This window comes from Taudactylus pleione, unplaced genomic scaffold, assembly GCF_031769625.1.
Source record: "Taudactylus pleione unplaced genomic scaffold, aTauple2 ptg000039l, whole genome shotgun sequence".
Taxonomy (NCBI): domain Eukaryota; kingdom Metazoa; phylum Chordata; class Amphibia; order Anura; family Myobatrachidae; genus Taudactylus; species Taudactylus pleione.
Genome location: NW_028284441.1, coordinates 6,400,330 through 6,415,755, shown reverse-complemented (window position 1 = coordinate 6,415,755; position 15,426 = coordinate 6,400,330). Strand labels below are relative to the sequence as shown.

General features: G+C 47.2%; 1 protein-coding gene across 1 annotated transcript; it reads right to left on the bottom strand.

Annotated features, from left to right (window-relative positions):
* Positions 1-201: 201 nt before the first annotated feature.
* LOC148538580 (protein kinase C delta type-like) lies at positions 202-12,528 on the bottom strand. Its single transcript, XM_088453203.1, has 9 exons — positions 12,054-12,528; positions 9,238-9,344; positions 7,760-7,930; positions 6,403-6,494; positions 5,645-5,707; positions 4,762-4,900; positions 4,069-4,260; positions 2,166-2,294; positions 202-351 (listed from the first exon to the last, which is right to left on the bottom strand). Exons 1-9 carry the CDS (start codon positions 12,526-12,528, stop codon positions 202-204), a joined length of 1,518 nt encoding a protein of 505 aa, XP_088309329.1.
* Between the last annotated feature and the right edge of the window lie 2,898 nt (positions 12,529-15,426).

Sequence of the window (15,426 nt, the reverse complement as noted above, 5' to 3'; positions counted from 1 at the left end):
ACACTGATGATGTGGAGGGCACAGCAGATGACACTGATGATGTGGAGGACACAGCAGATGACACACTGATGACACGTGGAGTACACAGCAGATGACACACTGATGACATGTGGAGGACACAGCAGATAGTTGGTAGCAGAATGAGGATGGAGCTGGTGTCCTCTGATGTGATGTACTGGGTGAGATGTTACCTGCAGTGCATTATGAAGTCTGCATTGTCCTCCACCTGTCACTTGTAAATGAGAACCCACGGAACAGGCGGTTCTCCTTTATAGACATTGGTGGCTCCTGTGCTTCTGGTGGTGACAGCAGCTCATCCAGGGGTACATTTTCCCTGATTGTAACTGGGGTCTACGAAGAAGATGAATCAGATTGGTCACATAATAGACAGGTAAATGCCGAACTAATTGGGCAATTTGTCACTGTATGTGTCATAACGGAGAATAATAACTAGATAGTGTGCAAGCTCTTCCCGCTATTCTATGTTATGGTATCCTATATACTGCATGATAACATAATACATCAATATATTAATACAGAGCTGCTAACAGAAAATAAGAAAATGACGTGACAGAGATATGTAACCAAATTGACGAGATACCTGGCTGATTTTTGGGTTATTACATTGTAGGGCTGGTTTTCCTTTATACATTATAAATATATTTGAAAGGAAAAAATTACAGTAAATTTGTAGAAAGTAGCATAAACAAATAAAGTAAAATTTTGTCTGTTTTTTTGCAATTGAAGTACTAACTAAGAAAGGTTATATAAGTCCTCTAAGAATCATTGAAAAAACTAGTGTGCTTGCAGCCTGTCACGGCTCTGCAATTCCTCATGTTGGCCAGCAGGGGCGAGGTGGAAGAGCAAATGCCCAATCGTTAGAGTTTAATGGAATTTTCAAAAACATTCCATAAAATATTCTCCTCAATTTGCATTTGGCCACAACAGACTAAGGGGCCTATCCATCATTACATATTTTTCACTAGTGATAACTATGTTTTAAACTTGATGAAAGTTTAAAAAATATTTTGGAGGTATATTTCATGCCTCCCTAACTAAAGTATCACTTCCTAAAAGCTGCGCTTTCTGTGAAGTCAGCTAATCGGAAAAGTGATACTTTTCCCCGGCAGCTGAAGTATCCGTAAGGATTTCCTCACTGCTGAATGTCCCCCCCTGCCCATCCCAGGCGGTACGGTGAGCTCAGACAGTGGTCTTGCACGCTTCCACCCCTTGCCGGTGTCTGATCCGGCTATCCCCTCACAGCGGCTCACCCCTCCCACCCCTGTGGCCGTTAGATTCTTATCCTGCCGGCCCCCTCTCCACCCCCACCCCGTGTGCGATCTGGCTCCCCTGTGGCCACTGCTGTTCTGTATCTGCACAAACTTCCCCCTGCAGACGAGCACAAGAGGACCTGAGGAGGAAGCCTGTGACAGCCCGGAGCCGCTGGAGGTAAGTAACAAGCTGGAGGGATCTGAATAGACCCCTTTGCTGCACAAGCTTCCATGTAATCGGCAGCTTGTGCATGATATCGGGTGCTGTACCCCATCTCAGGGATTCAATTCAGCACGATGCTGAACAGCCCCAGGAGGGTGCGAGGAGATATCCGACTAAAGTGCCAGCCGCAATGCTGTTTTCCGGCTTAGCACGGCGCTAACAGCCTCGCGGCTGGCACTTTAGTCGGAGAATGACGGTTCTCTCGACTAAACACCCAGGTTAAGTCGTGGAAACTGGCATTCTCCGACTTAACTGCTTCCCAACAAAGTTAAGTATTGCTGTGTATTGAATAGTTCCAGGAGCTCCCTTCCAGCGCTATTCAACATCGCAATGCATTGAATCACCCCCCCCGTGTATGCACTTCGCTCATAACACATCGCAGGGAATGTTAATCTCTTTTTGCCGATAACCGATAATTGATAAATATGCTCCTAGGTATTCATCTAATCTGAATTTACCAATAACGTGAGGAACGCCATTGTATCAGCAGGACTTCGCAAATCTGTGACACAGAATATTCTACCAGAAGATTCGCTTTTGTGTGACAATTTCCTACAAGTCACTTATCTCTCCTCATCATCATCCATCACTGCACCCAGTAGTCTATGGGATAATGTGACTGCATGATAGCGCACACATGGCATAAACTCCCATCTTATTCGTATACTTACAGGCTGCAAAATAAATGGGGGAGTTGTTCTTCCAGCCTCCAATTCCTCCCAGTTGATTGGGCAGAAAAATGGATGACCTCTCAGATTGCTGCACATCACCTGTCTCTTCTTTGGGGACTTGCTTAGGAGCTATCATAGAGATAAACAGAAACGTATAGGCTGTTAATGGCAGACAAGCACCATTAGACCAATTTCATCCTTATTCCTTATGGCACTTTCTTCTCAGGACGACATGTATAAAATCCTTTACCTTTGTTTTTCAACTACAGTTGCTGGAGACTTATTAAACATTCTTCTAGTAAAATAAAATTTGTGACGTTAATTGTCTGTGGAATAGCACCCAGCAGCTGTAGAGCTGCTACCGAGCCGCCTGGATCTTCCTTAGTTAGGACATTCCCGGCATTTAGCTTTATCCTGGTACCAGTTGTCCTGCCCCCTCATCATGATGTCATGACAGAACATGTTTGGGGGTCAGGGCTGGCAAAGTGGAAATTCTTGCCCTGTTATGGCCGTGACTGTATCATTATTCTATATTGTATTTTACTAGTATTTATCAGAAAGTGAGTCCTCCAAAAGAGGACACAATATGGGAAGTAATATGTATAACTAAAGATCTGATCAGTGACATAAAACCCTTTTCCTGCCAATGCTAATCCGACACCAATGCAGCCAGGTCTCCTATATGCCTTACTTTATGCCTAGCTAATAATGACAAATAGAAGGTATGTAATAATATTATCCAAAGCCTATTCCAACTGAAGCTTCATGATAGCTGCCCTGTAAATGGACAATCTTCTCAGAGCAAACTTCTCACCCGGCCATCGAATACCCTTTCTCCACTGGCACATTAACCCAGGTTTTTGCCGGATGTATCCGGGCCACGGCTCAGTGTAAAAGGGTCCTTGAAAGAATAACCCAGGTCTTGTGACCCCTGAATCCAACCCTGGTCACTGAAGGACCCGGGTTTTGGTGCAGTGTAAACAGCGTGACCCAGGTCACGGTGACCAGGGGCATGCTTCAAACCAGCGAATTGGTTGGCTTCAGTAACGCTTGGAGTTGACATCATCTACAACCATCCACTGTAACATTGGAAGACCTGGGTCACGGAAGAGCCGAGTCCGTTGTGAACAGCTAGACCCAGAAAATAACCCAGGTCCAGCTGCCAGTGTAAAAGGGGTAAAACCTGGCTGCGAGCCATGCTCAGTGTCTCAGGTTGGAGACGGGTTTTTGGTGGAAAAGTGGTATTACACATTGCTGCCTTGCTGCTGCAGTTACATTTGAGGGGTATGGCTATAACTAGATGGGAATGCTGTGACTGTAGACACTTAGGGGTATATTTACTAAGGTGTGGGTTTTTAGAAGTGGAAATGTTGCCCACAGCAACCAATCAGATCCTACTTAACATTTATCTAGCACCCTATAGAAAATAATAGCTAAATTCTGATTGGTGGCTATGGACAACATCTCCACTTCTAAAACCCTGCACTTTAGTAATTATACCCCTTATAGCCTATGCATTTAGTGCAGGGATGGGGAACCTCAGGCCCGGGGGCCATATAAGGCCCGTGGAATCATTTGGTCTGCCCCTCGTAGCTTTTTCTGCTAGCCTCATCTGGCTATCAGTGTGCCTAGAATGGCACCCTGCAGCCATAATCTATGCAGCAGTGCCACCTGGAGCATCCTTAGGACGCTTCAGACAGTCACACCACTGCCCTTACAGGTCCTCGTTGCTGTAATCGCCGGCAATTGTGACCCGCGCATAATGTTATATATATCAAAATGGCCCTCGGCAGCAAAAAGGTTCCCCACCCCTGATTTAGTGTGTGCTTAGTTATAATCTAGGTCTTATTTCCTCTGTGACTCCATGTTCTCCGGACCCAGTTATACACGTGTTTATACTCACTCTATGAAGGATGTTCCGCATCTCTGGATCGAGGTTCTTTGGATACGTTGGGGCATCATACATAACAGAATACTCAATCTTAATGGTCTCCTCACCGGCATAAAATGGGTAGGACCCAGTGGCCATCTGATAGAAAATGACCCCAAATGAAAAGATGTCCACCATGCTGTTATATGGTAAATCACAAAGTATCTGTGACAACACGGAGAAACAAACAGTTAGTACATTGTGCATCCTGGCAGGAGGCACCGAGTTAGGCTGTTATTTGTACATACTGGTCCTAACGTGCACGCTGCTGCGAAAACTGCAGCCATTTTTCTGGTGTTTTGCGCATACGCTGTGAGGAAATCGTTAGAAAAATGGCGGCCGCACCATTTCCTCGGTGATCTGAGCATGCGAAATAGACTCCAGGCACACACTAGTGCCCAGAGTCTATTGATTCTACGGTGGCCGACCAGCCACGTCAGTTAGTTGCCGGCCGCTGGAGTGAGAGGAGGGGGCCTTTGACGGGGGATGCACATGGGCCCCCTCCTCTCTAAAGACGCCTCTGGTGTCACCCCTTGGTCGGTGACACCCGGGTGTGGCTCACACCCCCCTGCACCCCCCTTGTAACATCACTGGGACCAGGATATGGTGGGATAAATATGGAAATGATGACATGAGAAGCCTGTAGGGGAAGACTGTGTTACTTACCTCTGGGGCCATGTAACCTGGGGTCCCCACACACTCGCTGATCATTTTATGGCCATGGATATTCTTCACTGCCAGGCCAAAATCGGCAATCTTCACATGGCCGGCTGCATCCAGGAGAATGTTGTCTGGTTTCATGTCCCTGTGAGAAGAGTGAGTGTAAGTTCTGTTTGTCAGAGAACTACCAGCTGTAGAACTTGGATTGTTGTGGAGAAAGGTCCCCAGAGTGACATAATAAAAACCATTAGAGTGTCACAGTGCTGGATGCAGCAATGCAGAATGCAGCTCACCGCGTATGCACCAAGCTCCGGAATTCCATACATTCCGGGGCTTGGATGTAGTGGGTAATGCCATGTTTAGATGGCTTTGTCCAATAGAAGCCTATGGGCTTGAATTCGGAACTCCCCCTGCTAGGGATACCTCCCTACACTCCCTGCGGCGTGTGCGTCACTCAACGCATACGCAGAAGGACTTCAGGGTAATAAACCCGGGTTTCTTCTATCGCAAAAGACAGGCCTTACCGGGAGAGCTGTCCTTTGATTTTTTCAAGCATACGGCATTAATAAATAATGATATGCTTGCAGTGAGTGGCGGGATGCATCGCATGCAAAATGCACTGCGTCCTGCACCCCGCCCACAGTGCGACGAAGGGACCTGTAACATGAGATGTGGTCACTAGGATGACAGTCGCTGCGGAGAACAGCTGCATACAGTCACTATCCATGGGGTGGGATGAAGGGGGAGATAAGATGGTGCGTGGAGCTGTCATAACAGTCTTACCCCAAATATCATGATGATACCCAGAAATGAATGACAAGGACATAACAGCTACACTGTAACTCTATGAGGGGGTTACTATATGTGATCATTAGAAATAATACGTTACCTGTGAATGATTCCCCTCTTGTGCAGGAAGCGCAGCCCACATACAAGTTCTGCTGCTATAAATCTGATGGGGAAGAAAGAAAATAATTATCAGTAGAAATATTGTGAAAGTGAGATGACTGATAATAATGAGATGGCACATTCCCCCTGATATCGTCACGGGTAACATTGTCACACAGGCTTCCTGTACGGCTAAGTAACACACTGGAGCCCTAAGTCCTGGAGACTCTTTATTATACACAGACCTGTCGCCATGGAAACCTATAATGGTCCGGCCTGGATTTGTTATGCTGGGTGCACACTATGAGATCCATTGAACGCTCTATTGTTACGACACATAACGGAATAACAGTTAGTGTGGATTGCATAGTGTGTACAGACTTTCTGGGTTGCATGAGATATCATCTGGTCGGCCGACATATCGTCCTGGTACACATTGGCAAGTGTGTACCCAGCTTTAGGCTGCATGGGCCGAGCTCTACTGCATTAGATGTACAAAGGTGCTGTTACTATCTCTCATATTAATAATGATATTTACATATTATAAACGTTGGGCCAGATAGGCTGAATTATTTCCATATATTGCTTTTATACTGATAGGATGCTATGGGGGACGGGCACCAAGATGTGGAGATAGGGGAGTGGTTATGGGGCAACAATGAAAGGAGCCTAGTGGTAGAAACAATGGAAATTTGGGCTAATCTTACACCACAGCCAGACACCGGCCTCAGCACCGAATGTACCCATTGTCACTCTTACCTTGTAGTACTGATGTCAAAAGGGGCTCTGCAATTTATGAATTGGGTCAGGTCTCCCCCACTCAGGTACTCCATGATGAAAATGACATGGTCCTGTGTAAGAGACAGAGAGCATGGCATCAGTTACATTATGGGCATTACTCTGACACACAGCAGACAATACTCCCCATATACCTCCCAACATTTGTCCTAGGCGAATTGGGTCTTCTACGTGCCAAAGTGGGTGTGGCTGGATGGTACGCCAACATTTGCATCACTAAGGGGCATGCCCAGTATCTCCGAGATGCTGGGCTGCCCCCGGGCTTCCCCCCCGTACTGTGAATAGATGCTGTGCGCATGCGCAGAGCAGCACTGTATGCTTCCCCCCAACTTCCCCCCCACCGCAGGACACTGCGGCCTGCGGGTGGGACTGCGGGACAGTCCCCGAAAAATGGTACTGTACCGCTGAATGTGGGACAGTTGGGCGGTATGTCACCATGCTTGCCTACTATCCCAAAATGGCAGACAGCCTCCGGAAAATTGGGTGGAGCTCTCCACCTGGAAAAGTGGGTGAGATACCTGGGCCAGATGCCACCCCTGAACCCCACTGCACTCTATCTGCAGCATCTACTTGAGGTTGGTCCGGGGGGAGGGGCCGGCAATATGTGTAATCTCCAGCATTGTGTAGCGAAGGGCCGGGTAATGATGATGTGATCACTTCTTTACTCCAATGCCGCATCCTGTGCCAGCCACTCCTTTTCCTATGCCGCACCACGCCCCCCGCTATGCCGACCATGGCCACACACCCTAACAAAAAAAATGGAAAGAAAAAAATAATATTTGCGGCGCAGGGCAAAGTCGTGTGACCCTTAGCCAGGCGACTCCAGGGGGGCGTACAGTCAGTGTAATCGCTCCTCTTCCCTCCACTGATCCAGAGAAGACTGCTGCTGCTGGTCAGCCTCCCTGGTCCCTCCGCAGCCCAGCATACATCAGGGTGTGCTGGGCTGGGGAGACACAGACTGCTGCTGCTGACAGGTAAAGGGGGAGGGGCACAGCGTACTCTGGTGGAACGGTAACCTGATAGCAAAAGTGTTACCGTTACCACAGCAAGAACGGTTGTGTTATGTGTTATTACCTTGTTTCTCATACACATTATTCAGTTAATTTACATAATCTATATTTGCAATAACATAGCCAGCAAGCTATGGCATTGGATAGTCTGGCTGTGACCTATAGGAGGAAGGTGATACATACAAGTGTCTGAGAACAAGAACTGTTATAATGAACCGATGAGATACAATAAATATTTTATTTTTATTAAGCAAAACTGTTACTCGGTGTAATAACACGTTAGTCATCATTGTGACAGAGACTCTTACCGGTGTCTGGAGCGCGGCATATCCATGCGTGAAGAACGCGCTCTCCCCAGTTATTTCCAGGATGTCTTTCTCTATGAACATGGAGTTCCTAAAGCTGCTCACTAATGTCCTCTTTTGTACCATTTTCACAGCCAGCCGCTGTCTGGTGATGGTATGGGAAGCCAGCAACACCTGGATGAGACAGAGAGTGAGGACTGGGACCCCAGGGAGCAGTGCAGTATGTAATGCAGGCCGGGGGCGACGTTACATCACTGGCACTAAGGGACAGAAGCAATGCACAGTGGGCCTGATTTAGCATGGAATGCAAGGCTGCGTTTGCACGTATCCGGTCTCTGCGAAAATATACTAATGAATGCGATCACACGGCAACTGCAACACTATACCAAGATGCCAACGCTGTATTAAGCCGCTCACTTCCCATTACATAAATCCACAATTCAGCGCAAACATCGGTAACATCGAACCCATACGCACAGTTGTGATTGACCTGACCCTACCTCACAGATTGCTAAACTTCCTGTCGCCATCTCGACCTCGCGTATGCTATTGCAGGGGCTTCATTATGCACTCCCCTAACGGCATTCAAATGCATAGGCATGCCTGCTTTCCACCGACCACCCCCATACGGTCACTTCCTGTCAATCAATGTGCGATGGGACTGCGTGCTAACTGTGATCGCTTCCCTATCGCAGCTCCTGGTTCGCGCACATGCACTGCGTCGTATACGCATGCGTAGAATGCAAACATCAGCCGGCTGCGTGCGAAGGTAGCATTGCAATCCAACCTGAATCAGGCTCAGTGTCCTCAGCTGTGGAGCCTGCAGAGCCAACACTCCCAGAGATCATTGTACAAACAGAAGGTGACAAGACAAAGTGACCACAGCGTTCTTCAGAACAAGGTGAGAACGCGCCCCCCCACCCCCCCATGCCATCTGTAATCTGACTGTCAGTCACCGCACCCCACATACACTAACATCAGGAAGTGCTGCCTGTCGCTGCAAGAGACCACTCCCCCACACTGGGGACCCCCTACACATAGCGATAGCATGGGGGAGCACTATGGCATATGTGAACTGAGGTTTCTGTGTGGCATAATGGGAACTGGGGCACTACAGTGGACTTAACACATTTGTGGTGCTGTGAGTATTTTCACATTATACTTTTTAATAACATCACCAACATATTTTATTCATCATTTAATGGGTAGGGGCCCCCACAAGTTAGCTGCCCTGGGGCCCCTACAAACCTTGATCCAGCCAAAGCAAATATGGAGGAAGAACAAGGAATACGCTGCTGTTTCCTTCAGAGTTGCCTTTTCACATGGACCCCATTGTATTTTTAATGGAGAGCGCCCATTGTGTATATAATGGCTGATAAATAATATGATGCAGCAAGTAAAGTTCTTATGTCATCAGACGGTCTGTTCTGTTTGCTGCAGTGTTTACAGGGAAGTCAGGAAAATCCCTACTGCTCACTTACCTTCCCGAAACTGCCCTCTCCGATCTTTCCATGGAAGGTTAAACTTTCCATCAGGTGAGAGGCAGCCGATGTCTCAGGGGAGCTGGCTGGGGGGTTCTTACTTCCTCCTTGTGATATAAATAGAAATCAGCATTTTTTTATTGAAATTAACTTTGTGTTTTTTTTCGGGGCTGTAACTAGGGTAGTGTGACCAGTGCCATGGCACAGGGCACCGCAGGACAGGGGGCGCTGCTTGTGCCTGTTAATTTCCCTGTCTATTATAATTCTCACTTGTAGCTTCCTCTTCTTTTATCCTCAGCATCTCCTGGCTTCCCCTATCTCTTCCCTGGCCCATCCCCATGAGGCCATGACCCTTTTTTGGGTACACTTTCTTATGTCCCAATTTGAAAAATGAAGGGGCCGGGGGACACCTATGCTTTTTCTGGCACAGGGCACCAAAAAGTCTAGTTATGGCTCTGGGTTTTTTTCTGCTAATGTAACTTTTTAAATGTTACAGATAATTATAGCATAGAGGGCGGGATGCATCAAGCCCAAAATGTGGTCAAAACCCAACAACTGCTGTTTTCTGAGGTTTGATCACATTCCCCATATGCCCCAAGCTCAGAAAAGTGAAACTTTGTGGAGCTTGTACTCCATAGCCTAATAGGAGCTTATTGTCTTCTTACCGCATAATTCCCCGACAGGGATCCAATAGGATCTTTCCCAGTGTCCCCCACAACTTGTGCTGGCCGACAGACACGCATGCGCAGAAGGACTCCTGGGTCATAAACCTGGAAGTCCTCACACCGGCTCTTATTGGAAGAGCTGTCCTTTACATTTATAATCACAGTTGTACATACATACCGCACTACTGTATGCGACTAGTGGTGCAATGTATGATATCCAAAATGCGATGCATGATATATCCTGCCCAGAAAGAGAGAAGTATACAACTGGGGTCATGTGTTATGAACTATTAGGTACAGTATTAATGCTGGTTTTCTGTAGTACTCAGTCAGTATATTATTATTTGGCTTTATCATATGTTCTTGGGGTGCGACAGAGATGAAACAGATTAATAAGGGGTAAATAATCCTGACTACAACATTGGATAGGACAATAGAACAACAAAGTGACAGGTGCTGTAGAATAGTAATTATTATATAATAAAGAGGTTGCATAGAGCTGGGTGATAGGGAAAAGACGTGAAGAGCGGCGAGAGGTCAGAGAGGGGTAAATATATTATACCTATGACAAGTATACAGTATAGTGATAATACTGCTTATAGAGAGAGAAGGAAAAGTGGGGCTATCTAATAGAGCTCATTACGCCTGAGCCAGAGATGGACGCAGTACACACAGCAGCATCAGTGTCTTTGGATGCAGCTGCAGTGTGTAAATACACTGCTGCGTCCGAGAATCCACTGCTGCACCACCCCTCCCCGCTCCCAAATGGCCGCAACCTGTCAACCAGGCTGTGGATTAGGAGGCACTGCGTGCAATGAGGCAGGACCCGTTCTGCACATGTGTACTCCCCTCACCATTGGGTTTGAGTACAACTCTGAATCAGGCCCAGTTAGGGAAAGAGAAGGTTTAGCAGAGAAATGCACCAGTTTGCTGCTAGATCATAATGATTTACCTGTAAAATAATAAATCTTTGTGTTGTGTACATGGGGCCTGAGTTACTGCACAGGAGATAAATACAATCATGTCACATACAATGTATCACACGGTGCCAGTATTGCGAGCTGCATGTAACAAACACTTAGCGCCCCTTGTGCTTGGTGAAGCGGTACTGAGGACCTCATTCAGAGTCGGTCGTTGTGGCTGCACGGTCGTAAGGGAAAAGGGGCCGGATATGCAAATGATGCACTCGCAAGTTGCGTCCTTAAGATCGGATCGTTAGCTGGCCGACCAAGGGGAGGATGCGGCCGTAAGACAAATAATATGCACCCTTCTCGTACGCATTACACGTCATCTCCGGCCATATAAGGATTAATCGAGACCATCGGTAACCATCGGCACTGGTCGTAGAGCTTAAGGTTGACCATACCCTCTCTTAAGCACTACGATCAGGTCAGTGTACAAACCACCCATGTCACGTGTGCCATGACACTACTTTGTTAATTATGCACTCCCATAAAACGCCATTCACATAATTAGGCACGCCTGCGTTCGGATCTCCACTCCCCCGTTTTCAAGCACCTTCCCCTGTTGCCACCCATAAACGCCTCATTCTGTCACTCAAACTACCGACCTGGCTGTGTTCAAGGAGAGAGAAATTTCTGATTGTAGCAGCTAGTTTGCGCACGCGCATTGCGAACTTTACATATGTGCAGTTTAGCGAACGTCGGTGGCGTACGACCATGCGGCTGCAACGACCGACTCTGAATGAGGTCCTGAATTTCTATGAGCAAGTCCAGTAGTGTAAGATAACTTGCGCCTCCCCGAGCAGCGCATATATATAGGGTTGGAGTTACGACTGACTTGTGCTCTTGTTCTTGGTTCTTACACACAGAAATTAGTGGTGTTGAGAGGAGGGGTTCTCATTACTCATGTCAATTGCACATTGGGCAGGGAGAATGAGCAGGCTGCTGCTGATGAGCTGCTGTCTCCTCTCTCTCTCTGCAAGAGTTACGGGGGGGGGGGGGGGACGATCTGCCCCTGGCTGATGGGGACAAATCCTGGCTGAAGGGGTCGTAGCAACACCTCCACCAGTACCCGGCCCTGTCTCCTCCCTCAACAGCCCTGACATCAGTACTACTGTACCTGACACCTCACTTACTTCTGTAATAAAATTTACAATACATTTCATATTTTTTTATAAAAATAATTTACCTGCTGTTGTCTTAAATTTCTTTTTACCGCCATTGCCCTCAGTTGTGTGAGACTGCTTATTGCCCCTCCGGTGTGACACAGCCATGGCTGTACTGATGGGCGCGCTGGGTCCCTCACCTGGATCTTCTGGCTCCTTTTTCTTTTTTTTATTCCTCCTGCTGTCCTCCATCTTGTCTAGGGGCCTCTTAATGGCCGATCTGTTACTGCTGGTCTTATCCACCTTCCTCCTCTTATTTGGGGCCTCATCTGACGGCTTCTTAGATCTAGTCTGACTCTTTTTGCTCTTCTTTTGGAGAGTCTTTGAGGCCGTCTCAGCTGCCCGGTTCTCCTCGCTCACCTGAGTGCCTTCTTCCTCTAGGATATTGGGAAGGTCTCTCACCTCGCGTACATCCTCCTTATTGCTCCCGCTAGGAGCCTCTAGCTCCTCTGCAGCGCACCTGTTCTTCTTTGGTCGCTTTCTCTTTTTTGTTCTCATGTTATATATTATATAATAAACACAAGCTCGCTAAGCACAAGAAAAGCACCTTACCACTGGAAATGGTGAAGATACAAAGAGGGAAATTATGTTGATAAGTCACTGAGCCAGCAGCCTGTTGACATCACAAAGCAATTTGTGACATCACTGTCCCTAACACTCTTGGTTCTAAGGGTTGAGAATCCTTGGGGCTGTGTCTAATATATGTATATATATTATATACACACACACACACATACAACAAATTAAAAACGCTATATGTCAGAGGTTCCCCAAACTCGCCACTACAGTCCAGGTTTGAGGATATCCATGCTTGAGCCCACAAGGTTAAATCAAATTGACTGAGATGCTAATTAGGTCACCTGTGCTAAAGCATGTATATCCTTAAAACCTGTACTGTAATGGCAGAGTTTGGGAACATCTGTCATATGTGATATCATAAGTGTACTAGAATAAAAGTGTCCTTTTGAAACAGTGTCAGTCTAGAGTGATTAAACAGGCTCATTTGGCTTGTTCTAATTGGTATCCCAATAGTGGGGGTTGTGCATCCCATACAATCTGAAAGTATAACCCTCTACCAAATCATCCAAAAATAAGGTGATAACTGACTGTCTCTACTGGCTGCTGTTATTTATTATATATATATATATATATATATATATATATATATATATATATATTATGGCCATAGGCCATTTTTCTGCCTTAAACCCTCTGATTATCTCTTATTATTCTCAGCTGGTGTTAGACAGGATCGCCAAATTACTGCCCACCCTCTTCCTAGTACTCACTACGGCCTTCTGGGCATGCCTGGGACTAGTACATGTGCAGTGATTCCAGGCTAGGCTTTAGGTTCATTAACGAAATCACCCATTGGACTGCCATGTGAATGGTGTTCCCGAATGCGACTGGCCCAGTAACAGAGCTGCATAGCTGCATATTGGTACCAGGGAGTAATTTAAAATTATCCATTCTCCCTTCCCGACAGGGGTAGCCCTGCCCTGTGCAGCATTGGTTGTCATTGCGCTTGGCGACGCCACGCCTGACTAGGTGCAATCAAAAATGGGGTGTGGCCTAATTACCATAGACCACGCCCCTAAATATTTGTGGACATGCCTGCATGGCACACCTCCGGTGTAATGTCAGGCTGGGGGAGATCCCAGCACTTCCCCCAGCCCTCTCCCTGCACAGATTGGATGCCATGTGCATGCGCGCAGCTTGCATTCAGCTACTCCAGGGTCCTGCACTGCCACACTGCTGCAGCGGTGGGGCTGCCCAACCTCCTGACCAGGCCACCCGTGGGACACATCGGCCCATGGGTGGAATAGCGGAACAGTGCTAAAATTGGGATGTTGAGAGGGGTGCGCCCCCTATGGGGTGGCGCCCCTGTTCGACCGCACAAGTCGAACATTCCTTGAGCCAGCCCTGCTTCCCGATCCCTCATTGTGAGGCTGATTCAGTGACAGATTCATCACCTCCCTGTACATGTTGCATCTGCTGGTGACTAAGGGACACTTTGTTCTCTAGTGAGATAATATTCTGGCCCAATCACCATACTATAAATCAGTGCCCCCCCTTCCCCACCCCGCACAATACAATGATACAAATTGCTGTACAATAATAATGTACAATAAAGGGAAGGACACTACACCAACTGCACCACTCCACTATAAACTCTAGTCATGCAGCAGGGAAAAGCCCAGGACCTTCATCCAGAGGTAAACCTTAATTTTTGCGGGGGCCCCACATGGAAAATTAAATGGGCCCCTTAAAACAATGTAGTATATAAACTATGTTAAAACAAATATTATGGGGGTTATTTATCAAAGTGTGATGAACCTCAGACCTGGCCATACTTGCTGACATTCTGGCTACCCCCTCTGGGTTGGGATAGAGGGGGAGTGTGGGTCGGCATAGCGGAGGGCGTGATGCAGCATAGGGGGGTGTGGCAGGGGACATGTTGCTGAACTGGGGGTAGAGTGGGGGCATGACGGTACAATAGCGTCATCTTGGCCCATCCCCGCTACACAATGCCAACAATACCAGCACTGTATAGCAGGGAACGAGACCATGATGACACGATTTAGCGCAAATCGCATCATCGCCCCCCTCTATACATTCACATAAGAGGGAGATTTATCAAATCTTAGAGAGAGAGAAAGTACCAACCAATCAGCTTCTGTCATATTACAGGCTGTGCTAGGAAAATGACATACCTCCCAACATGACCCTCTCCAGGAGGGACACAATGCTCTGGTCCTGGACTTCCCTGGTAATTTATTATTGGTGGTGGCTCCAGGGATGGGGCTGCAGTACAGTCCAAAATTCAAATAGGGGAGTCACACCAACTGCCAGTGAGTCCCAGCCAGTGATGGTTGGCAGTGTGTGAAATGACAGTTGGTGTGACTCCCCTATTTGAATTTTGAACTGCGCTGCAGCCCCGCCTCTTACCAGGGAAGTCCACGACCTGAGCATTGTGTCCCTCCTGGAGAGGGTCATGCTGGGAGGTATGCAATGACAGTTAGAATTGAAATTGGTTGCTATGAGAAAGTTCTCCACTTTATCTCTCTCCAAAGGGTAAATTTTACTAAAGTGAGAGTTTTTAGAAGTGGAGGTGTTGCCCATAGCAACCAATCAGATTCTAGCTATGATCTTCATGTAGAGACCACCCGATATATATTGTGCTGTCGCATCTGCTGTCGCTGGGTGCACACATCATCTAGATTTAAGAACTGGTTAAGCTGATCCACGTGTGGACTAACTGCCACCAGCACCTACTGCTGACAGAAGTGGAGATGTTGCCCATAGCAACCAATCAGATTGTACTTATTTATCTAGCACCTTCTAGAAGATAATAGCTGTAATCTGATTGCATTGCATTGTAGATATGGGGGAGTG